The sequence below is a fragment of the Phacochoerus africanus genome, chromosome 6, assembly GCF_016906955.1.
Source record: "Phacochoerus africanus isolate WHEZ1 chromosome 6, ROS_Pafr_v1, whole genome shotgun sequence".
Lineage (NCBI taxonomy): Eukaryota > Metazoa > Chordata > Mammalia > Artiodactyla > Suidae > Phacochoerus > Phacochoerus africanus.
Genome location: NC_062549.1, coordinates 15,997,856 through 16,022,542, shown reverse-complemented (window position 1 = coordinate 16,022,542; position 24,687 = coordinate 15,997,856). Strand labels below are relative to the sequence as shown.

General features: G+C 38.1%; 1 protein-coding gene across 2 annotated transcripts in view; it reads right to left on the bottom strand.

Annotated features, from left to right (window-relative positions):
- The window catches only part of ATAD2 (ATPase family AAA domain containing 2), a 67,944-nt gene that overhangs the window by 18,026 nt on the left and 25,231 nt on the right, over positions 1 to 24,687 (bottom strand). For both annotated transcript variants that reach the window (XM_047783314.1, XM_047783313.1), the window contains exons 9-19: positions 20,045 to 20,152; positions 16,479 to 16,587; positions 16,116 to 16,231; positions 11,995 to 12,169; positions 10,808 to 10,896; positions 7,896 to 8,055; positions 6,835 to 6,925; positions 5,851 to 6,165; positions 4,594 to 4,726; positions 3,575 to 3,761; positions 2,536 to 2,721 (exon numbers count right to left, since the gene is read on the bottom strand). In XM_047783314.1, the coding sequence (XP_047639270.1) occupies positions 2,536 to 2,721; positions 3,575 to 3,761; positions 4,594 to 4,726; positions 5,851 to 6,165; positions 6,835 to 6,925; positions 7,896 to 8,055; positions 10,808 to 10,896; positions 11,995 to 12,169; positions 16,116 to 16,231; positions 16,479 to 16,587; positions 20,045 to 20,152 (1,669 nt within the window). The remainder of the gene's footprint in view (positions 1 to 2,535; positions 2,722 to 3,574; positions 3,762 to 4,593; positions 4,727 to 5,850; positions 6,166 to 6,834; positions 6,926 to 7,895; positions 8,056 to 10,807; positions 10,897 to 11,994; positions 12,170 to 16,115; positions 16,232 to 16,478; positions 16,588 to 20,044; positions 20,153 to 24,687) is intronic.

Below are 24,687 nucleotides of genomic sequence, written 5' to 3'. Positions count from 1 at the left end.
TTTAGAAGGAATATAAAAAGAAAGACATTCATTCAGGAGAGTGACTAGAATTTTGAGGAAACTAAAAATATGTGTGATGTGCAACACAGCCTCTATTATCACAGCCCATGTTCTCCTCTTTTTGATGCACACTGCTGTATCACTTTTCCTAGTCTCCCTTGCAGTCAGGTTTGGCTATGTGAATTTTAGCTAACAGAATGTGAAAGGAAATAATATGTATTACTTTCAAACCAGGCACAAGAATGGGCCAATCCTTTTAGCTGGGTGGAATAAAAATAACCTGGAAAGCCACATGATGAAAATTAGAAAGCTCCCTCAGCCCAAGTGTCTGAAATGACTACTTGGGGGAGGGTAGACCTATCAGTCTAATTATCTGCCTGGTATTGTTAAATGAGCAAGAAATAATCTTCTATTGTATTTAATAATTCCAGGGATTATACCTCATCATAGGAAAAATGTTTAGTGTGAAAAACCCTGGGTCAGAGTGAAGAGATAGAAATGAACTCAAAAGTATATTTGAACATACAAAGAGTTATCATAATGAAGACAAATTAGACAGGTTCTCAACTGCATTTGGGAAACAAATGGAGATTAAGAAGTCTCTCAAAATAAATGCATTTTTTAGGAGTCAGAGCTAACAAAATGAAGAGAGAAGGCGCTCTACACAATAGAAAGACTTCGAAGTTCAGAACTAAATTAACTAAATTAGAAACCTTTAAGGACTCTTCCCACCCCAAGAATCTGTAATTAATCTATACGTAATGTTCCTTCCACAATTACCCAATGTTTAGTTGAATGATTCACAAGGACTAAAACTGCCATCAGGGACATTATCTGGTCCTTTGGTAACTTCTTGACTTCATTTCCTTCTATTCTACCCTTCACTCAGTCTGCTCCAGCCACTCTGGACTTTTTGCAACTTTTCTAACACATTAAATGCACTTTTGCCTCAAGACTTTTGCACTTGCTTGTCCTCTGCAGGAACCCTTGTTGCTTAGATGCTCAGGCGGGTCACTACCTTACCTCTTCCAGGTATTTGTTTAAATGCCATGTTCTTAGTGATGCCAACCCAGGGGATTTAATAATGTGAACCTACCACACTTGGCAATGCTTAGCTAAATTTTCTCCAAAGCTGCAGATTAGTATTATATTTTATTTATGTCTGTTTCCCACTCAACTAAAATGTAAGCCCTAGAAGGATATGAATTTTGATCTGAATTGTTGAATGCTATATTCCAACACCTAGAATGATGCTTGTCATAGAATAAGCGCTCAATATTTCTTTAATAAAAGATTTGAATTTATCTTCCTACTAATGTTCTAAAGACTATAAACAAATTCTGTTAAAGGCAGGAAAAACTTATTAAAGTCTTTTTTTTTTGTCTTTTGTCTTTTTAGGGCCGCACTCATGGCATATGGAGGTTCCCAGGCTAGGGGTCAAAACGGAGCTATAGCTGCTGGCCTACACCACAGCCACACCAACGCCAGATCCAAGCCTCGTCTGTGATCTACACCAGTTACACCGGCTCCTTAACCCACTGAGGGAAGCCAGGGATCGATCGTGAGTCCCCAGGGATACTAGTCAGGTTCGTTAACCACCGAGCCACGATGGGAACTTCTAAAGTCATTTATTTTTAAAAAAGCATACACACAGAGAGACCTTCGATATACTCATCAGTATGTACTCTGGGGATAGAGAGGTAGAAAAAAAGTACTTAACTTTACATACTTTACATTCTGCTAGGAGAGACAGAGTCAAAAAGGAATATTCAATATCAAGTAGTGACAAAAACAAAGCAGAATAATGGGCAGAGGTGCCACTCTATAATTGAGAAGCTAATCAGGGAAGACCTATCTGAATTGATACACAGGCAGAGACCTGAGAAAAATAAAGGATCATGCCAGGAAAATATCTAGGAGAAGAGCATTACAAGCAGGGCAGCATCAACTTTTGTTACTGGTAGCTATGTAAATTGATACAAATTTGAAGGACAACAATTTGACACTATCAAAAGTGTCAAATGTGCATACTCTGACGAAGCTATAGTTATTCCATTTCTAGGAAGGGATGCTAAAAAATCCACATAGTAATGCTCACACAATTTAAAACCCAAGAGTACTCACTGTAACAGTTCAACAGGAAAAAAAAAAAAGAGAGGAAAAATGAAATATCTATTAATAAGGATTTGGATAAATGAGTTATGGCATATCAAGACAATGGAAAAAGTCATGTCCCTCTTAAAACTTACATATTAAAAAATACATAAGGTATAAAGCAAGTTACAGATTATGCATCAAATTCCGTTTGTGTAAGAGAAAAAAAATTTATGTGGTCTTACTATACACATACACGTGTACACATAACATCCTGCCCAGTAAGAACATATAACAAACAGCTAACAATGATTATCTTTAATAGGAAAACTTTTCCTTATTTTATTCACCTCTGTAGCACTTTGAATTTTTACAATAAATTCTTATTACTTTGGTATGAATATCTCTTTTTGAAGTATAATGATTTCTTCCACAAATTACCTCTTCTGGCAGAGAAGAATGGGGTTTGTCAGAAGTTGCAAGTAATAAAACTGGAGCAAATGAAGGAATATTCTGTAATAATGTGGTAAATGTGGCTTTGAGTGTTGGTCCAACTATTTCCCACCACAAGTGAATATGAGGAACATATACTATACTTGGTGCTGTTCTCTTAGCTTCACGAATCATCTAGTAGAGAGAGAAAAAAATTACATTCAATTAGAGTCAGTATATTAGTAATGTGCTTTATTAATCTGAAACAATGTTAAGCTTCCCAGAATTTTCACATAAAACCCTTGAGTTTTTAAAATGCTCCCCCAATCTTTAATCTTATTTTTAAATGTTTTGCAGAAGTCTCATTTTTTGAAAAACACTGATTCAAGCAATTAGAAAACAGCTCAAGAAATCTAGAAGACTTTTCTTTTTTCTTGTTTAGGGCTGCACCTGCGACATATGGAGATTCCCAGGCTAGGGGTCGAATCGGAGCTACAGCTGCCAGCCTATACCACAGCCACAGCAATGCCAGATCAGAGCTGCATCTGTGACCTACACTCACAGCAACAACCTGGGATCCTTAATCTGATGAGCGAGGCCAGGGACGAACCTGCAACCTCACGGTTCTTAGTTGGATTTGTTTCCGCTGTGCCATGATGGGATCTCCAAGAAGACTTTTTTTTTTTTTTTATGACAACCAAGGTTAAATATAAAAATAAAACACTTTTACATTTACAAAAATTAATATAAACATAGTAAAAATAGAATCGGCAAACATCTGCATAAAGCAGTCACTGTTTTAAGTACTTTACTCATTTAATTCTTACAACAGCCATACAAGGTTAAGTACTCTTATTATCTCCATTTTGCAAGTAGGGAAAAGGAGACAGAGAGATCTAATAACTCTCCTAAGTCACACAGATATTGAGTGGTGAAAATGGGATTTAAACCCATACTCTTTAATAAAAAAAAAAGAGGCAATTCTAAATTCTGTCTTTGGAAGACTACTTTTTCTTACAGCTTATCTGTCTGAGCAAAAATGAGTTACCTGGGCACATGTTTCTTCAGGAGATGTAGCACTGACTCCAAAAAGAACAGGAATGTCTAATGTGTATACTGCAAATTTTTCCAAAGCATGGATGACAGCTGGGGCTAAATGAGAACCCTGCCCAAATCCTGGCTCTCCCACTATCAACATTCTTGGTCGAAAAGACATAGGTTGATAACATGTATTTCTGAAAGAAATGAGTAATAATCTACGTTTAAGGAAAAAAAGTTTAAATTTCTCTCCCAAATTACTAATCAAGAACTTTTTTCCCCTGTCCTTTTAGGGACCTACCATTGGCATATGGAGGTTTCCAGGGGCTGAATCAAAGCTGTAGCTGCTGGCCTACACCATAGCTATAGCAACGACAGATCCGAACCACGTCTGCGACCTACCCCACAGCTCATGGCAACACCAGATCCTTAAACTGCTGAGTGAGGCCAGGGATCAAACCTGCATTCTCATGGATACTAGTCAGATTCGTTTCCGCTGAGCCACGACGGTAACTCCTAATTATGAACTTTTATAAGTCAAAAAGTTTTGACTACATGGCTAGTCAATCATAACAACATGGTTTAGGAATCCTTGATGGGACACAATGGGTTAAGAATCTGACTACAGTGGCTCAGGTCGATTCTGGCTCAGTGCAGTGGGTTAAAGGATCCAGCGTTGCAACAGCTGTGGTGTAGGTTTCAGCTGTATCTTGAATTCAATCCCTGGCCCGGGAATATCCATATGCTGCAGAGGCGGCCATAAAATAAAGTTTTAAAAATAAATAAAAATAAAATAACAGCATGGTTTATATGGCTTTTGGAAACAACCAACCTCTACAGATTTTTAGGAATACTTTAAATAGTATAGTTTCTACCATCACGACAATGTAACAATAAAAAATTTTTCAAATAATTTTAGTTTAAAAAAAGATTAATTAGCATCCATTATCTTTTCAAACATCATTTCATTTAGTCTTAGAGAATTTACACATCAAAGAATACATATATTAATTTTCAAGGGAAATGTACCTATTCAAATGAAGAAAATTAAAATTTTCTTTTGCCTTATTAAAGGATTTTTGAGAAAGTCCATTTTCATATACTGATGGAACATCATCATCACTGTACGCCAAGTCACTTTCTAACAGAGGACAAGAAATATCTATAAAACAAATGAAAAAAGTGTACATTAGTAACGTTTTGGGATTACAAAGCAAATCTTTGTTATGATTCAGTTAGCAACCTGAGAAACTTCCATTACATTTTTTAGCAAATGGATGTGTACATATGTATAACTGAACCGCTATGCTGTACAGTAGAAATCTTCCAACATTATAAATCAACTATTCTTGAATAAAAAAAAAAAAAAAGGGGGGGGGGGAACACCAAAAAAAAAAAAAAAAAGTTTCTTGAGTTCCCATTGTGGCTCAGCAGGTTAAGAACCCAACTAGTCTCTGTGAGGATGCAGGTTCAATCCCTGGCCTCATTCAGTAGTTTGAGGATCCAGCACTGCTGCAAGCTGCAGTGAGGGTTGCAGATGCAGCCTGGATCTGGTGTGGCTATGGCTGTGGCATAGCCTGGCAGCTGCAGCTCCAATCCATCCCCTAGCCTGGGAACTTCCATATGCCATAGGTGCAGCCGTAAGAAGAAAAAAAGTTTGTACAGAGGGTTCCCTTGTAGCTCAGTGGGTTAAGGATCTGGCATTGCCATTGCTGTGGCTTGGGTCGCTGCTGTGTGGCAGGTTCAATTACCGGCCCAGGAACTTCCACATGCTGCAGCGTGGACAAAAACAAGTTTGTGTAGATACAAATAACAAGTAAATATAGAAATGCCTTCTAAACTTAAAAACAGATTAAGTCTAGGGCAATCTGTGAAGTAAATTTCCTTCAAATATCTAGGCAAGGATGACCAAATTACTTTTAAGAGGCTGTTTATAAAAGAAGTATCACTGGGATGTATAAAACACCTAGCTTTATTGATTATAAAAATGAAATGGTCAGAGTTCCCGTCATGGCTCAGTGGTTAACAAACCTGACTAGCATCCATGAGGATACAGGTTCAATCTCTGGCCTCACTCAGTGGGTTAAGGATCCGGTGTTGCCATGGGCTGTGGTGTAGGTCGCAGATGCAGCTTGGATCCTGTGTGGCTGTGGCTGTAGTGTAGGCCGGCAGCTATAGCTCCAATTCAACCCCTAGCCTGGAAACCTCCATATGCCACAAGTACGGCCCTAAAAAGACAAAAAGGCAAAAAAAAAAAAAAAGGACATGGTCAATCAAATTTTGTACCTGAGTCTAATGCCTTATTTCTCCTGATTTCGGCATGTGGAAACACTCTTTGCAGGGCTTCTAAGATCTTGCGAACAGTGCTTTGCAGAAGTGGTTTCACAATGGTGGACAATGCTTGCCCAGGCGATGTCACAGCTCTTTGGGAGGCTGGTATCATCTTTTGCATAGCCACCTCAAAATCCTTAGCTGAGATAGTAATTGAAGACAGATCCAATTGTAGTTTCTCACTAGTGGTATAGATCTGTGGGTAGCGTCGCCGCAGAGCACATAAAGCAGCCTCAGAGCATATTGACTTGATATCTGCACCACAGTATCCTATTCAAAGCAACCAAAAAAATTTTTTAAGTAAACCACGACCCTATTAGAGTGACCAAGGTTTAAAAAAAAAAAAATCAGCCTAGCAATATAGCAGCAAAATCTTTTAAGAGTAATAAGGCTAACATATCTCTCATTCCTCCAGGCAACTTACATGGTGGTAATAATCCTTAACAAAGCCATCAACTATTTGAGTGAGATGTGCACGAGGGGTCAAGAGCTTAAGTTTTAAAACCAGACAGGCTATGTTCAAATTCTAATTTGTCATTTACCAGATGTGTGATTATTAGAGAATCACCCATGTTCTCTCAGCCATTTCCACATCTGTAAGATGGGGATAAGGCTAACTACTTCATAGGACTGATGTGAGAATTACCTGAAACAATAAATGCAGAATGCTTAACAGGATGACTAGAAAATTATTAAGTCAGCAAAAGGTAACTATTATTATTATTGCCTAACTTTGTTCTCAGACTACCTGACAGCCAAAATGTCCATTATCTCTATTTAATATCTAGGACTCCATAAGAAGAAAACATGCCACAAACAATAAATTTAAGAAATAAATATAACCTTTATGTCTTTAAACATAACCTCAGCAAAACTGCAACTTGTTCCATCTTTGAAACGCATGTAATTATTTCTTTTAACGCTTAAAGCAATGTTTACCAACACAGTTTTCTGCTAGTTCTTCTAGAAACATGTCCAGTGGTTTAGGATTCCAATCCCTTGTGTGAATCTTTAGAATTTCTTTTCGAGCCTACAAATAAAAATAATTTAATTTGTCTATAATAATAAAATGCTATTCAGATTAGAATAACAAAATAATTTGATTAAAAATTTAAAGACATCAGTAACTAATATAAACAGAAATATGAAACAGTAAAAATGAAAAATGTTATTTTCAAGAACTTAAAGAATTTGTGTTAAACATATCTGCATTTACAGTGCTCAAGTTCTATTCATTATAAATGTAAATGAGAGAAATTAAGTCACTAATGGACTACTGTTTATTCTGGAACATATTAAGAACTGTTTTATTTAAGAATACTGGCAGCTTTACTCATCTTTTCTTACTTAGTTCTCAAAAGATTATGCAGCTTTAAAATAACTAAGTATGATTATATAGTTATATCCATGAAAAGCCAAGGCTAATGAACTGGCTAAGGAATGACTGTTCATTATGGCCACATGTTCTGAATCAAAATCAACTTGCATGATTAACATGCAAACGTTGTGCTCAAACTGAAAGAATTTTAAGAGCATTTTCAGGGAGGTACTATTTAAAAAAAAAAGAATAAAAAATTATCCGCTATTTTCTTTAAATAATACCTCTTTAAAAATACATACATATGTATTTGAACATTAATCATGCAACTTTGCTTCAGAATATACGAAACTCAATCCTCAAATTTTCACTATACCAAGACTTGTTCATGATAAAGGCAATCAATTTTGTCAAAATTTCAGGATGTTAAGTTCTTTTTTTTTTTTTTAGGGCTGCATTTGCGGCATATGGAAGTTCCCAGGCTGGGGTCCAGGTGAGAGTTGCAGCTGCCGCAGCAACACCAGATCTGAGCCACATCTGCAACCGAGACCACAGCCACAGCAACAACCTGGGATCCTTAGCTGAGCAGGGCCAGGGATTGAACCTGTAACCTCGTGGATACTAGTCAAGTTTGTTACCACTGAGCCAAAATGGAAACTCCAGAGTGATGTTAAATTCTTACATCTTTATCAGGTAGGCTAAAAAGGAATTCTCTGTCAAAGCGACCGGGCCTTCGTAAAGCAGGATCAATGGAATCCAGTCTGTTGGTAGCTCCAATGACCACAATTTCTCCTCTGCTGTCCAGTCCATCCATAAGAGCTAGTAGGGTGGAAACAATCGAACTAAGTTCAAAAATAAGAGAGAAGAGATTAATTGTATGAAAGCTGAATACATCATTTCTTTCTTTGCTAAGATTTAACACATTAAACATATGAATGAATTTTCTCGGAGCATCCCATTATTTCAATGGACTAAAAAAATCTGTAAAATAACATAGTAAATAGCACATAAACATAAAAATCAGTGGGAAATATAGTCTTTAGAATGCCACGAATGATCCTGGAAGCCATTTCATAAAGCATAATTTCACCGAGGAACTTAAAGAGTTCTCAAACAAGGAAACAATATAAAAAATTATTAGGAAATACTAGGCAGACAAACAGGAACTAAAAATCACAAAACGCTTCCTTGTGTATGCGTTATCAAAGGACCCCAAAATAAAATGGAATATACATATAGCATAAAAACAGAATTTTAACTACATTTTAATCTTTTTATTATGGAGAGAACAGTAAAACAACCTCTACATCTTCATCCCTCGGTTTCAATAATTGTCAGTATTCCTTTATATTTTTACCCAATAGCTTTAAAAAGATCCAACCAAACAAAAAAATCTCAGATCAGTTAGTCCATAAATATTTCATGCTAAGTACCGCACATATGTATTTCTGAGATGAGAGCTTTAAAAAACTCCCATGAGGAGGTCCCATTGTGGCTCAGTGGTGAACGAATCCAACTAGGAACCATGAGGTTGCGGGTTCGGTCCCTGGCCTTGCTCAATGGGTTAAGGATCCGGTGTTGCCGTAAGCTGTGGTGTAGGTTGCAGATGCGGCTCGGATCCTGTGTTGCTGTGGCTGTGGCGTAGGCTGGTGGCTACAGCTCCGACTTGACCCCTGGCCTGGGAACCTCCATATGCCGTGGGAGCAGCCCTAGAAAAGGCAAAAAGACAAAAAAATAAAAAAATAAGAAAAAAATAAAAAACTCCCATGATACTATGACACCAACATAAATTACAATAATTCTTTAATATCACCTAATATCCAATTTCCATGATTAACTCAAATTATTATTATTATTATTTTTTTGGTCTTTTGTCTTTTTTTTGTTGTTGTTATTGTTGTTGTTGCTATTTCTCGGGCCGCTCCCACGGCATATGGAGGTTCCCAGGCTAGGGGTTGAATCGGAGCTGTAGCCACCAGCCTACGCCAGAACCACAGCAACGCAGGATCCGAGCCACGTCTGCAACCTACACCACAGCTCACGGCAATGCCGGATCGTTAACCCACTGAGCAAGGGCAGGGACCGAACCCGCAACCTCATGGTTCCTAGTCGGATTCGTTAACCACTGCGCCACGACGGGAACTCCTCAAATTATTTTTTAAACTTTTTTTTTTAGTGGCCACACCTGTGGCACATAGAAGTTCCTGAGCCAGGGACTGAACCCAAGCCTCTGCAGCAACCCAAGCTGCTGCAGCCAGATTCTTAATCCACTGTACCACAGCGGGAAATCCTTTTTTTTTTAATAATGATTTTTATTTTTTCCATTATAGCTGGTTTAGTGTTCTGACAATTTTCTACTGTACAGCAAGGTGACCCATTCACACATACATGCATGCATTCTTTTTTCTCCCATTATCATGCTCCATCATAAGTAACTAGATATAGTTCCCAGTGCTATGCAGCAGGATCTCATTGCTTATCCATTCCAAAGGCAATAATTTGCATCTCTTAACCCCAAATTATCTTTTTACATTTCGATCTGCTCAGGCCAAGATACACACATGCTGCACTTGGTCAAGCATCCCTCAAATCTATAACAGTTCTCATCACACTTCCGTTTTTTCCCCTCTTCCTTCACGCCCTTTATTTGTTGAAGAAACTGGTTCATTTGTCTTTCTACATTCTGGACTCGGCTGACTGCTTCTAGATAGGGTCATTTAACTTTCCTCTAGCTTTTGCATTTCCTGTAAACTGGCAGTTAGATCTAGAAGCGTAACAGATGCAGACTAAACTCTCTGGGATGACATATCTCACAGCAAGATTCCATGTACTTATTATGGTGTATCTCAGGAGGCACATAATACCAGATTTTCCTTTAAGATCAGCGAATTGGGTTTAGTTGAGGTGTCATCAGCTCACTCCACTCAGCATAAACTTTACTATTAACCTTTTCACCTATTTACTGTTTTAGCAGCCACTGATAACTATTGCTTAGATCAGGATTTCTCAATCTTGGCTCCACTGACATTTTGGGCCCCGTAATTTTTTGTTGTGGAGAGCTGTCCTGTGATTACTGTAGAATATTTAACAGCATCCATGGTATTCATCCACTTGATGTCAGCAGAGCACCCCCTCCCAGGTGAGACAATTAAAAATATATTCAAACATGTGTCTCCTAGGGAAAGCAAAATCACTCCCAGTTGAAAATCATAGGTCTTGATCCACTCTTTCATAAGAGGTTGAAAAATGGTTATTTTTCTAGCTTAATAGTTTCCTCTGCATTTATTAACTGTTATTTTTCCTATGGAAAACAAAAGTTACTTCAACAATACTATTAATTTGCTTTGAATCATGGCCTGAATCATGGTTATAGGACAGGAAAAAGAAAAGCTTGATTCATTCACTTCATCAATTTTCAGAGTAATGAGTCACTGTTCAGGCAACTCTGGAGTGACCAATTAAGTTTTTTTAAAAAAGAAATAAAAAACTGATGACTTCTGCATATTTCTTTCACCATTTAACATTCTATCCCTCATGCAACATCAATATAGTTTAGAACGTAGGAAGAAAGGCAGAGGTGCCATCAAGTTTTACCTGTGAATTTGATCTTGCCTACTTGATCGTACTGGAGCCAGACCGTCGATTTCATCAAAGAAAATAATTGATGGGCGCATCTGATAGGCCTAGAAAGCAGGTCCAGTGATTGCATGTTATCATGAAAACCTTCAAATATGTAGACTTAATATAAGTCATTTTAATTCATTTTCATTCTAACTTGCTTCTAAGAAGTTATACTTTTTTTAAGAAGTTACACTTTTAAAATATAAATGTAAATTAAAGAACTATGTTTTAAGGATTCAGACTAAATTATAACAGCATACTATTTAAATTTATTTGCATTTTTAGTTGGAAGTATGCAAAATACTCCACTGGTTATATCCCTTAGATTTCATATAGCTATAATTATTGGGACACAAAAAGTATCTATTAAAGACCAGCTGTCAAAACAAGACAAAGAACAGAAGACAGTGACATACAAAACCTTCCTCCACGTGAGGATGAGAAAACATTTAACAAGATGCTGTAGTTTAAAAAAAAATCTATTTCAGACTTTTAAAAATAAAAATTAAATACCTCAGTGAATTCTACAAAGGGATATAAAAGCATTTTCAGGAATACGTCTCAGTAGATGAGAATGTATTGTCTAACAATGTGCTGTCAATACAATGAATATGTATTGAAACTGAATGCCACTCTGGGGCAGAGCTAATCTTCAGCCTGCATCCTGAAACATCACTCACTACTGCTGTGTCTCTAAGTACAAAACTACCAATCTCTCTCTAGATATGGGACCTAAGACTCCAAAGAACTTAGATCCAATTACTCCTTTCTCTTTTTACTGTAAAACTGTTGGTTTGATCCCCGGCCAGGCACAGTAGGTTAAAGGATTTGAAGTTGCTGCAGCTGTGGCAAAGTTAGAAACCAATTTCATGAATGCACCTGTGGCATAAGTCACAGCTGCAGGTTGGATTTGATCCCTGGCTTAAGAGCTTCCACATGCCACGGGTGTGGCCATTACAAACAAAAAACAAAACAGAAAACTTCAGAAGATGGTGCTATCATAACACACAAAAGAAAAATAATCTAAAAAGATTATATACATTGTATAATTCTCCTGAGTTTATTTCTATGAAAGTGATTAAAGCCAAGGTTTATTCAATTCTTACATACTGACATCTACACTGATTATAGATCTAGATAGGTAAATTTTAGTATCATACCTGGTCAAATAGCAATCGCAGCTGTCTTTCAGATTCTCCTACCCACTTACTCAGACAATCAGCACCTTTCCTCATGAAAAATGCTACTCTTTTATCCCCTTGACTGCACTCATTGGCAAGCGCTCTAGCAACTAGAGTTTTTCCAGTTCCAGGTGGACCATAAAACAAACAACCTCTGTAAAAGAGTAAGTATTATTTTAGTACTGCATTAAAAAATGGATTATTTAAACAAAGTTAGAAACCAATTTCATGAATGCACCTAATTAGTAAATAAGAATGTAAGTAAGACACCTGAAATATCATTTCAATCTACAAAGCACAACTTAAAACCTGGAAATCAATAGTGATACTACAAAACTACTATTGAAACTAATTAAAACCCTTTATTTGAAATATTTTCTTTTATTCATTCAACATGCTTATCACATTACTTTACCTTGTATAAAAGTAATGATTAAAAAGACATGACAGAAGTTCCCATCATGGCTCAGTGGTCAATGAATCCAACTAGGAACCATGAGGTTTCCGGTTTGATCCCTGGCCTCGTTCAGTGGGTTGGGGATCCAGTGTTGCTGTGAGCTGAGCTGTAGGTCGCAGACATGGCTCGGGTCCAGCGTTGCTGTGGCCCCAGTATAGGCCGGCAACTACAGCTCGGATTGGACCCCTAGCCTGGGAACCTCCATGTACCATGGGCGCAGCCCTAGAAAAGACCACAAAGAAAAAAAAAAAAAAAAGATAAAAAGACCTGACAGTTTACTTTTATAACATATCAGGGAAAAGAACAGCAGATTTCATCTTTAATCTTTGGCCCTTCGGTACCTAAGATCGAAAGTTTTACAAGAAAACACGCTGGCAATGAACAGGAGAGAAAGTAAGATAAGAGAGAACAATGGTGGCTGGATGATAGGAACTAGAACAATGTACTTTTTTGGGGGGGGGGGGGGGCGCTGCCCTTTGGCATATGGAGTTTCCAGGCCAGGGATCAGATCCAAGCCACAGTTTCAACCTATGCCACAGTTGCAGCAACATGGGATCCCTAACCCACTGTGACAGGCCAGGGATCAAACCTTCGTCCCAGCCCTCCAGAGACACTGTTGATTCCCTTGTGCCATAGTGGGAACTCCAATGTACATAGTTTAAAATAATTTTTGGTGGTTATCACTGCACTGCTATGGAGTAAGATACAGCTTTTCTGCGTACTTTCAAAGCTATTCATTGCTCTCAGGAAAGAATTCTGAGAAAATGGGTTATATTCATAATCTTGATAGAAATGATCATTAAAATAACTGCTTTTGAAAGGAAACACGGAAGACCCCAGAAAAACGGAAATGACAAATTAAGAACGGAAAAAAAGAAATCACAAATCTTATTTTCTTTTACATTTTATTCTTGACTTTGAATAGATTTCAAATAGATTTTTGAATAGGATGACGCCTATCCAAAGTCAAGAATAAAATATAAAAGAAAAATAAGATACAGACATAATCAAATGCAGATGGAAAAAACAAAGTAACTGTTAAGAAAAAAATCAGACAAATGGAATAAACCACAGGAACAGATTTTCAAAAATATATCTAGTGAGAAGTTCTCTTGTTGAACAGCAGTTTAAGGTTCTGGCATAGTCGCTGCTGTGGTGCAGGTTTGATCGCTAGCCAGGGGAACTTCCACATGCTGTGGGTGTGGCCAAAAAAAGAGGTGTTCCCTTTAGTTAGAAGAGAAATTGCAGTGAAACAAGAAAATCTTTAAAAAGAAAAAAAAGGAGATGGCAGTATTTGAGACACTCCAACAAAATTTTGCAAGTTAGAATGCAGATGACACTGGACACCTGAAAAAGCTAAAAACCTGAACTTAAAAAGTACCCAAAAAGGAAGATAATTTGCAAAATCCCTCTCAATTTAGAGGCAATTTATCTCAAGGCAGGAGTGAAAGGCAGGGATGAAAAAGGCACAGTGTGAAACACTTTTTTTTTTTTTGTCTTTTTGCTATTTCTTGGGCCGCTCCTGCGGCATATGGAGGTTCCCAGGCTAGGGGTCGAATCAGAGCTGTAGCCACCGGCCTACGCCAGAGCCACAGCACCGCGGGATCCGAGCCGCGTCTGCAACCTACACCACAGCTCAGGGCAACGCCGGATCGTTAACCCACTGAGCAAGGGCAGGGACCGAACCCGCAACCTCATGGTTCCTAGTCGGATTCGTTAACCACTGCGCCACAACGGGAACTCCTGAAACACTATTAAAGAGCAGTGAGACAACCCTGATCCCCTTTCCTTATCCTCTGCAGGCAGCTTGCTTGGGTGGTTTACTTTCTGGTAGAGCACAAGATGAGTTGTTGCAAGAATTAAGTTTAAAACTCTATACTTAATGGTGGAGACTCCTAACCCTTGCCTAGATCTGCTGCTACAATGCTGGCAGTCAGGCTCAGGCTCATAAGCATCAGACAAAAATGGAGGAGCCGTCCCTGGGCGGGAACCCTCCTAGGTATAGACTCTGAGGAATTCTGGTAAAAGAATCATCCTCATCAATCACCCTAAGGTGAGGCCTAGAACTTAAGCCCCACTAACGAGCTTTTAAAAATATGTTTCATTCTTAAATACCAGCAGAGAGCTAAGGATTACTAGACTTAAGGAAAGCCTCTAACATCAAGACAAACCAAAATCAGAGAAAAAAGCTAAGAAAAGCAGATTATCTAGAAGGTCCACCATTGAACTGACACGAACTTAAAAAATGGTGAAAAAACTATGAAAGAATTTAAAAAACTTTTTGAGAAATCAAAGCCATGTTTCCAGGTCACAAAGGCATAGCCAAACAAAGGACTGAGGGGAAAAAGAGATATCATGAGTATTAGTTACATGACCACACTCGAAAACGAAATAAAAAATAATCTCCCATTCACTTTTTCCCTCAGGCTAGTCCTAGAATGTGCTCTACTAAATATAGCTATAAACCAAGGTCTTAGCTGAGTCCAGGAAGCTGGGAACTCAGCACCAAGAAAAACACAGAGGAAATTCATGATGATGGTAATGGAGTCCCGCAACCGTGTTATGCTACAAAAGCCTCCCATCTGACAAACATTAAAGTTGGCGGGGAGAGGAGAGATGTAAAAGAGAAAATGCAGTTACAACATAATGTGGCTCAACTGTAAGAAATATTTATGTAGCCATAAAGCAAACCCTGAAAACCAGCTCAACAACTTTATGTATGTATAAATAAACTACTATTGAGGAATGGGGAAAATGAATGAATGTGGAGGGTGGGGAAAGTAAAAGAGCCAAATAGCTACTGTTCATAGTTAGAAGTCTATTAATTGTGTCTAAAATAGAAAAATAAGAAATTATGGTATAAATATATTATTTAGATATGTACTGGTAAAAATCTAACAGCAAAAAGAGTTAAAAGTGGGAGTTCCTCTTGTGGCTCAGCAGGAACGAACTCAACTAGTATCCATGAGGATGCGGGTGTGATCCCCGGCCTTGTTCAGTGGGTGAAGGATCCCGAGTTGTCATGAGCTGTGGTGTAAGTGGCAGACACAGCAGATGAGGCTCGGGCTCTAGGATATGAGCTCAGATATGGCGTGGCTGTGGCTGTGGTGTAGACTGGCAGCTCCAGATTCAGACCTGGCCTGAGAATGTCCCTAAACTTGAGGTGCAGCCCTAAAAATCAATCAATCAATCAATCAATCAATCAAGGAGTTAAAAAGAAATTGGCTCTGGAAGTAGAAACTGAAATGGAGAAGGGTAGAGGAGGGCCTACAATCATTATTTTCTTTGTAAAACTTATAGCACCATTTTACTTTTAAATGCACATATTTAACTTTGTTACAAATTTATTTTTTTGTTACAAATTTAAAACTAAATTACAAAAATGTAAGAAAAAAGTAAAGAGTATTCATGGGAAGAATTTTACTAAATGTATAGAAAGCCCATAGAAAATGATTTTTTAAAAATAGAGAATCAATTTGAAACCATTTTTCATGTTAAACATTAAAAATATTCAAAATACCAAGGACCTTGCAAGATAAATATAACACAATACAGTACACCTGGAAAATTTCAACCAAGAAGCATTATCTTTCTGGACAGAGCATAGCCCAGAACTTGACTTAAAAAAAAATAACTATATTACCTTGGAGGTTGAATTTTGAATTTTTCAAAGACTTCTGGATAAAGCAATGGAAACACTACCATCTCTTTCAGAGCTGCAATGTGATTAGACAGGCCACCAACACTATCAAATCGTACCTGGTAATGGAAGAGGAACATTGACATTCTTAGGTCTGGAGTCAAAATTAAAATCTCACTTCATTTCCAAACCATACTCAAGCCACACAGTCAACTGAGTAATCTTAACAGTTGTGGCCTGAAGAGTAAAAGACAAGAAAGAAAAGAAGCTATAAAGGTTAAAGTTTCTGATAAAATAAAATTGGCTTCTTTTTTACCTTTAAACTAAAAAAAACAATATTCTAGTTCAAGCATAGACTGTACTCACTGAAGAATCTAGTTGCATTGGATCAACATCAGCAAGGCTTGCTCCAATTTTCATTCGATCTTTATAAATTCCTTTTAATTCATCTTTCCGAAAATTTAGTGGAAGGCACCTATTTTAAAAAGATTTAAAAAAAAGAGTGGGAGTTCCCGTTGTGGCGCAGTGGTTAACGAACCCGACTAGGAACCATGAGGTTCTACAGCTCCGATTCGACCCCTAGCCTGGGAACCTCCATATTCCATGAGTTCGGCCCTAAAAAGAAAAAAAAAAAAAGAATATTGAGGAGTTCCTATCGTGGCTCAGTGGTTAACGAATCCGACTGGGAATCATGAGGTTGCGGGTTCAATCCCTGGCCTGGCTCAGTGGGTTAAAGGATCTGGTGTTGCCATGAGCTGTGGTGAAGGTTGCAGACACGGCTCGGATCTCACACTGCTGTGGCTCTGGCGTAGGCAGGCGGCTACAGCTCTGATTAGACCCCTAGCCTCGGAACCTCCATATGCCGCGGGTATGGCCCTAGAAAAGACAAAAACAAAGCAAAACAAAGAATACTGATATTTTTCTTAAGAATTAAAAAAAAGTCCTGGGAGTTTCTGTTGTGGCTCAGCAGGTTATGAACCTGACTAGTATCTATGAGGATGTGGGTTCGATCCCTGGCCAATCTCTGGCCTCGCTCAGTGGGTTAAGGATCCCATGTTGCCTTGAGCTGTGGTGTAGGTCGAAGACATGGTTCAGATCCCACGATGCTATACTATGGCTGTGATGTAGGCTGGCTGGCCGAAGCTCCAATTCAACCCCTAGCCTGGGACTTCCATTTGCCACAGGTGTGACCCTAAAAATCACTGCCCTCCCCCTTACCCCTGCCAAAAAAGGGGAAAAAAAAATACGAATGCAGCAATCATGAGATTATGTGTTTTAAGTTCCTAATTTTTTAAGAGACTGAGAACTCAAGTGTTAGAAATATTATTAAATATATATAATCAAATGATAATATTAGTTTTCAAGATACCAAGGTAAAGTAATTCATGGTTGAAAATTCCAAAGGTATCAACATACATTATAATGATTATGTCCAACCTATAGAGACCTGTAAATATAATAAACTTATACAGATCTTCCTATTTCCTGAATACTGTTCGGGTCTCCAAATCTGCAACAATTCTGCTACTACACCTCTCGGCAAAATATTCATAGTCCACCAGCACTTGGATCCAAGTCAATCCTCCTATGCAAGAATGAATCACTACTTCCCTAATTACTCTCAAAAACAGTTATGGCAGCTTATGAAGATATACCTAGAAAAGTCTGCACGGAAACCTGAGGGAAGAATGAAAACACTTATGTTAAAAATTAAGATGCTTGTACCTGAATGTCTAAGCAAAGAATGCCTGTTGCAACTGAACCTAGGTAAAAGTACCCTATGGTCACCCCAGGTGACAATTCCTGCCAGTCTCAAACTCTACAAGGAATTTATACTGTGAAATTTAAGATGGAAAAGCTTTCAACTGCAGCTTTTAAAAAGGTGTTTCTCAAATAATTCTTTTTTTTTTTTTCTTTTTGCCATTTCTTGGGCCACTCCAGCGGCATATGGAGGTTCCCAGGCTAGGGGTCCAATCGGAGCTGTAGCCACCGGCCTACGCCAGAGCCACAGCAACGCAGGATCTGAGCCGCATCTGCATCCTACACCACAGCTCACGGCAATGCCGGATCCTTAACCCACTGAGCAAGGGCAGGGACCGAACCCGCAACCTCATGGTTCCTAGTCGGATTCGTTAACCACTGCGCCACGACGGGAACTCCAATAATTCTTAATAAAACTGTAACTGCATAATATAAAAGCCATATAGGATTAGATGCACATTTCTATGAAATGAAGGCAAAGTATATGGCTTTTGAACAGTCTAACTCATTGCTGTTAAACAGAAATAAAATGTAAGCCAAAGTATAATTTAAGATTTTCTATCAGCCACACTAAAAGAAAAAGAGTAAAATTAATTTAATACTGTATTATATATATTCCAATATATCCAAATTATTTCATCATAAAAATTTAATTTAGAAAACGAAGATATTTTACATTTTCTTTTTTTTTGCACTAAGTCCTTGAAATCCAAGAGTGTACTTTTTTTTAAATAAAAACTGATAGTACATCCTAATTCAGACTGGCTGCATTTGAAGTACTCAACAGTCACATGTGGCTAGTAACCACCTTACTGAATAGGGCAGAGTTAACGTGAAAAAAAGCATAGAGCTCAGGATACAGAGAACAACTGGTTTGCATGCCCCTTCAATTATTATGTTATGTTCCAACCGCTTTATTAAGCATTATTTTCTACCCTAATACTATATTACCACTATATTACTAGAATTCAAGCACTGAATTTTTTTTTTGACCACACTGTGGCATATGGAAGTTCTTGCGTCAGGGATCAAATCTGAGCCATAGCTGTGACCTATGCCACTTCGGCAATGCCAGATCCTTAACCCACTGAAACAGGCTGGGGATCAAACCCGTGTCACCAAAGAGCCCACCCAGATCCTTAACTGGCTGCACCACAGTGGTAAGTCCCAAGCACTGCATTTTTCACTTACCCACCCACACCCATAAAATGGGAATATTCCTTGCCCTATCTACTTCATATAATTATTGTGAAAATCCAATGAGGTGATTTAGTATATGTGAACTTACAGTACAAGGAGTTATGAAATGAGTTAACCTTTCAAATTTTCTAAAGAGTTCTATAACAAGAATGTATTATTATTATGAACAAAAATATACATATTTGAAATGAAAAAACAGTTATTTCAAGTCAGTGTTTATCAAGAATCATTTTGGTTTTACAAGACAATATATGTTCTAACCTGTTATTATTTTCAACTGCAAATACTTTAAAGACAGCATTCTGGCTTATACATTAATTTGGTGTATATTTTTTATTTTATTTTTTTATTTTTTAGTCTTATTTTTTGCCTTTTCTTGGGCTGCTCCCACGGCATATGGAGGTTCCCAGGCTAGGGGTTGAATCAGAGCTGTAGCTGCCGGCCTACACCACAGTCACAGCAACGCTGGATCTGAGCAGCGTCTGTGACCCACACCACAGCTCACGGCAACGAGGGATCCTCAACCCGCTGAGCAAGGCCAGGGATCGAAACGGCAACCTCATGGTTCCTAGTCGAATTCGTTAACCACTGTGCCACGAAGGGAACTTCCAGTGTATATTTTTTAATTCAGCCAAGCTTTACCTATTGCCAAATTATTCATCTTTCTTTCCACTTAAAAGAAAAAAACTGGTATGGAGTTCCCATTGTGGCAGAGTGGAAACGAACCCGACCAGTATCCACAAGGATGCAGGTTTGATCCTTGGCCTCGCTCAGTGGGTTAAGGACCCAATGTTGTTGTGAGCTGTGGTATAGGTTGCAGACACAGCTCAGATCCTGCATTGGTAAGCCAGCAGCTGTAGCTCTGATTTGACCCCTAGCCTGGGAACCTCCATGTACTGTGGGTGCGGCCCTAAAAAGCAAAAAAAGAGAAAAGTTGGTAGTTTTGTTAAAAGGAGTCAGCATGCACTTACCTGTTAATAGCTCTATTACGGCTCCTTTTTCTTCGCCTCTCAAAGTGCTGTTCATCTTCAGAAGAGGAAGATGAAGTAGAATCACTACTGTGGATTGCATGTCTTCGCCTAAAGTAGAGGAAAGCTGAAATCATGATGCAGAAAGGCAGGAGAAAAAAGGGCATGTTTCTGATGCAAACATCAGAAATACCTAATGATCCAAAAATGTTTACCATAAAATTAATACATTTGCTGAATCAATGAAGTAAGCTTTGTGGGCTGAATCTTTTGAAGGGAATAAAACACTTGGCTAACTGAGAAGGGAAAAAAGATAGGAAGCTCAAATGTTCATTAAGAGAAAATATGGTCCAGGCAGAGTGACTTCTTAGTCTTAATATAAATTGGTTATCCTCAAAGAGAAAGGTGGCACAAAGAGAGTATTAGCATCTTTGGGACTGTGATTTTGGAATGCATTTTCAATGTTACAACACATATAATTTCACATTTGGAAGAGAATCACCTATTTTGAAATGTCAAACAACCCTAAAAGAAGAACAAGAGAATATTTTTTTCTTTTTACAGCCACACATGCGACAAATGGGAGTTCCTGGGCTAGGGGTTGAATTGGAGCTGCAGCTGCCAGCCTACACCACAGACACGGCAGTGCCAGATGTAAGCTACCTTCTGGATCCAGAACAAGAGAATTTTTATGTAAACCAAAGGGGATCAAGAAGGGTTAAAAAAAGTGCAAAGAAACAGTGAAAAATAAGATGGCTTTTTATCTCTATTATATTTTCAACTCTAAATTTACAACTGCTAGAGTTTCAGTGGGTTAACCTGCATAGTGTCTGTGAGGATGTGGTTCGATCCCTGGCCTCACTCAGTGGGTTAAGTATGCAGTGTTGCCGCGAGCTGAGGCATAGGTCTCAGATGCAGCTCTGATTTGACCTCTAGCCTAGGAACTTCATATGCCACAGGTGCAGCTATTAAAAAAAATATATATATATTTTTAATGAATTCACAACTGCCATTTAACAGTCACATAAATGCGGATGAATTACCCAGCCCATATAAGCCTCAATCTTCTCACTTACCAAAAAAAAAATAAATAATAAATAAATAAATTTAAAAAATATACAGTCAAAATCTGGTTGGTAGTATCAAATAAGATGTTGAGTGCTACAAATATTCCAAAAAAATTTAAATCACTTTCACTTTTGGATAGTTGCAAAAGACCCACAGAATAAAAACAAAGAATCTGGCTAGGAAAACCTTTAATCATTCTATTGGCTCAGGATCAAGAGCATTTTCCTGAGTCAGAGTGCAATCATGGTTAAGTAGGTATTTCCAAAAATATACCAGGTTCACAATCTATTATCTGCATAATTAAGGTGTAGAATCTTATGCCTAAAAGACTCTGAAAAAAAGTTTTTTCCATTATTCACTTTACACTTGGTGGCAAAACATGACCTGAATGTTATAAAGGCATAATCTCCTTTTGCCCCGCTTACAAAGATTATTCATGTTTTACTATTAAATTAACATATTTGACTATACAGTGCTGGCTCATACATATCCACAAATGTTAATGTTGTACATTATATATATTGTATGTTACCTTTGTAAATTCCCCCCCCATAAAATCTGAATTCTAGAATATAAATGGCTCCAAGGGTTTTGACAAGGGGTTGTGGAAACATAGCTATAAGTGAGAAAATAATCCACCACCATTCACCCAAACACATCTAAGACCATTTCTGTGATTTGCGCAAAACTAAAATTATCTACTAGAAGTCTGAATTTATATGAAAAACCAATTAATAAATTTATTTAATATCACCATTAATATTACAAAGAGACCAAGTTACACTTACATAATACACATAATTGTATATGAATTTAGTAGGTATCAACATAATTTAGACTAATTTAACAGTTAATAAAAATGACCAGCATTTACTAAGTGTTTCTTATGGTAAGTGGCTGACATATTACCTCATTTAATCTTTTAAAAAAATCAAAAAAAATTTTTTTAAAGTATAGTTGATTTATAATATTGTGTCAATTAATCTTATCTAACTTTGGACAAGTTCATATTGCATGTATTACATGTGTTAACTCATCTAATTTGCACGATACTATGAGATAGGTGCTATCGTCTCTATTCTACAGATCAAAAGGCCATTATTTCAGTTTTTTTAGAGGATTCTAAACACATATACCCACATTCACTCACTTTTTCTTCATTTTACTAAAAACTTTTAAAACTCTGGCATGGAGAGCACTGGACCAGCACTTTGAATTTAACCAGAGTGTCTAGACTTGCCAGTTCTAATTTCCTGACAACCAGTACTTTGGAATACTGGTGAATCAATTATGCTATTTATGCTACCTTCTTGTTCAAAAGGGTTAGGCTTGTTCCAGAACTACAAACTAGGCTAAAGAATAACCCTTAGATGACTAGAGGTTAGCAATCATAAGAAAGAAAGAAAATCCTACTTAAAGGCAGCATTCCTCAAGCTCTGATATATAAGTGTGTCAAAAGACTTTCGAAAGATCCTGCATTAACAGGCTGCAAGTCTCACTAAGAGCAATGTTCAAACACTCCTCTGGATGTGGGATTTTTATCCCATGCCTAAACAGGATATGAACTATAAAAAGAAGCTAGAGAGTTCTCTTGTGGCACAACAGGTCAGGGATCTGGCATTGTCACTGAGTGGCTTGGGTTGCTGCTGTGGCATGGTTTCGATCCCTGGCCCAGGAACTTCCACTTGCCATAAATGTGGCAAAAAAAAAAAAAAAGAAAGAAGTTGGTATCATCAAGAGAAAGTAAAAAGGCTAATAAGCAAAATATCTACCATTAAAGCTATCACAAGGAATGAGATGTTAACTCCACCTTTGCAAGAAAATTGAAAAAAGGAAAAAGGTTTAAAGGGCTACATTCAAAAGATCAGGTAGTAACAAGTATTAGTAAAGATGAAGGGAAATTGGAACACTGTACACTGCTTACAGGAATATAGTGTAGCAGCCATTTGGGAAAACAATTTGGAAATTCCTCAAAACATTGAATATAGTTAGTCTTTGACCCAGCAATTCCATTTCTAGGTATATACCCAAGAGAAATGCAAACATATGTCCATACAAAAAGCTGTACATGAATATTCACAGTAGCATTACTCATAACAGCCAGAAAGTAGAAACAACCCAAATGTCCATCAACTAACAAAGGGATAAACAAAACACGGCATATTGAAATAATGGAATCTTACTTGGCAATCAAAAGGAATGAAGTGCCAATACAACTTGGATGGATCATGAAAAGGTTATATCAAGTTGAAGAAGCCAGTCACAAAAAATTCCACTTACAAAAAATACCCAGAATTTATAGACATAAAGTAGGCTAGAGGGACTGGGGAGTGATAATTATAGAGTAGAAAGTTTCTTTTTGAGGCAAGAAAAATGTTGTAAAATTGATCAGATGATAGTTGAACAACTCGGTGAATATAATAAAAGCCACTGAACTGTATACTTTCAACAGGCAAATATATGGTATGTGAATTATATCACAATAAAGCTGTTATCAAAAAGAAAAAGTTAAGAGTTCCCATTGCGGCTGAGTGGGTTAAGGAACCATCATACTCTCCGAGAGGATGTGGGTTCAATCCCTGGCCTTGCTCAGTGGGTTAAGGATCCAGCATTGCTGCAAGCTGCAGCACAGGTTGCAGATGAAGCTTAGATCTGGTGTTGCTGTGGCTGTGCCATAGGCTGCAGCTGCAGCCGATTCGACCCCTAGCCCGGGAACTTCCCTATGCCACAGGTTTGGCCATGGAAAAAAAAAAAAGGAAAAGAAACGTTCTGGAGTTCTCACTGTGGTGCAACAGGATCAGTGGTATCTCTGAAGTGCCAGGATGCAGGTTTGATCCCAGGGCCAGCCCAGTGGGTTAAAGGATCTGGTGTGCCACAGCTGTGGTGCAGGTTGCAATTGTGGCTCAGTTCTGATCCTTGGCCCAGGAACTCCATATACCACAGTGCAGCCAAAAAAGAGGAAAAAAAAGAAAGAAAACGTTTTAAAGGGAGTTATCAAAACCAACACCAAGAAGATAATTAAGTCAAATAATGTGACTCAAGGTACAGCTTAAATCTCTCGGTTCATACTTAAATGTGTCAGAATCCTCCACTAGTCTGAAATCCAAGGGCACAAATTCTAGCTTAGTCATTTTTATATCCACAGTGCTCAGCAAATAGTAGTAGTCAAACATTTGTTAAGTAACTGGAGGGGAAAAAAAAATCCCGTACCCAAGAAGCTATAAGATGACATAAGACACTCTCTGCAGAGAAAGAGCAGGCCCTGAGATTTAAATATGGGAACTCAGGGTTCCCGTAGTGGCTCAGGGGAAACAAATCTGACTAGCATCCATGAGGACTTGGGTTTGATCCCTGGCCTCACTCAGTGGGTTAAGGATCTGGCGTTGCCGTGAGTTGTGGTGTAGGTCCAGACACGGCTCAGATCCCATGTTGCTGTGGCTGTGGTGGAGGCTGGCAGCTACAGCCCTAATGGGACCCCTAGCCTGGCAACCTCCATATGCTGCAGGTGCGGCCCTACAAAGACAAAAAAAAAAAGAAAGAAAGAAAGAAAGAAAGAAAGAAAGAAAGAAAGAAAGAAA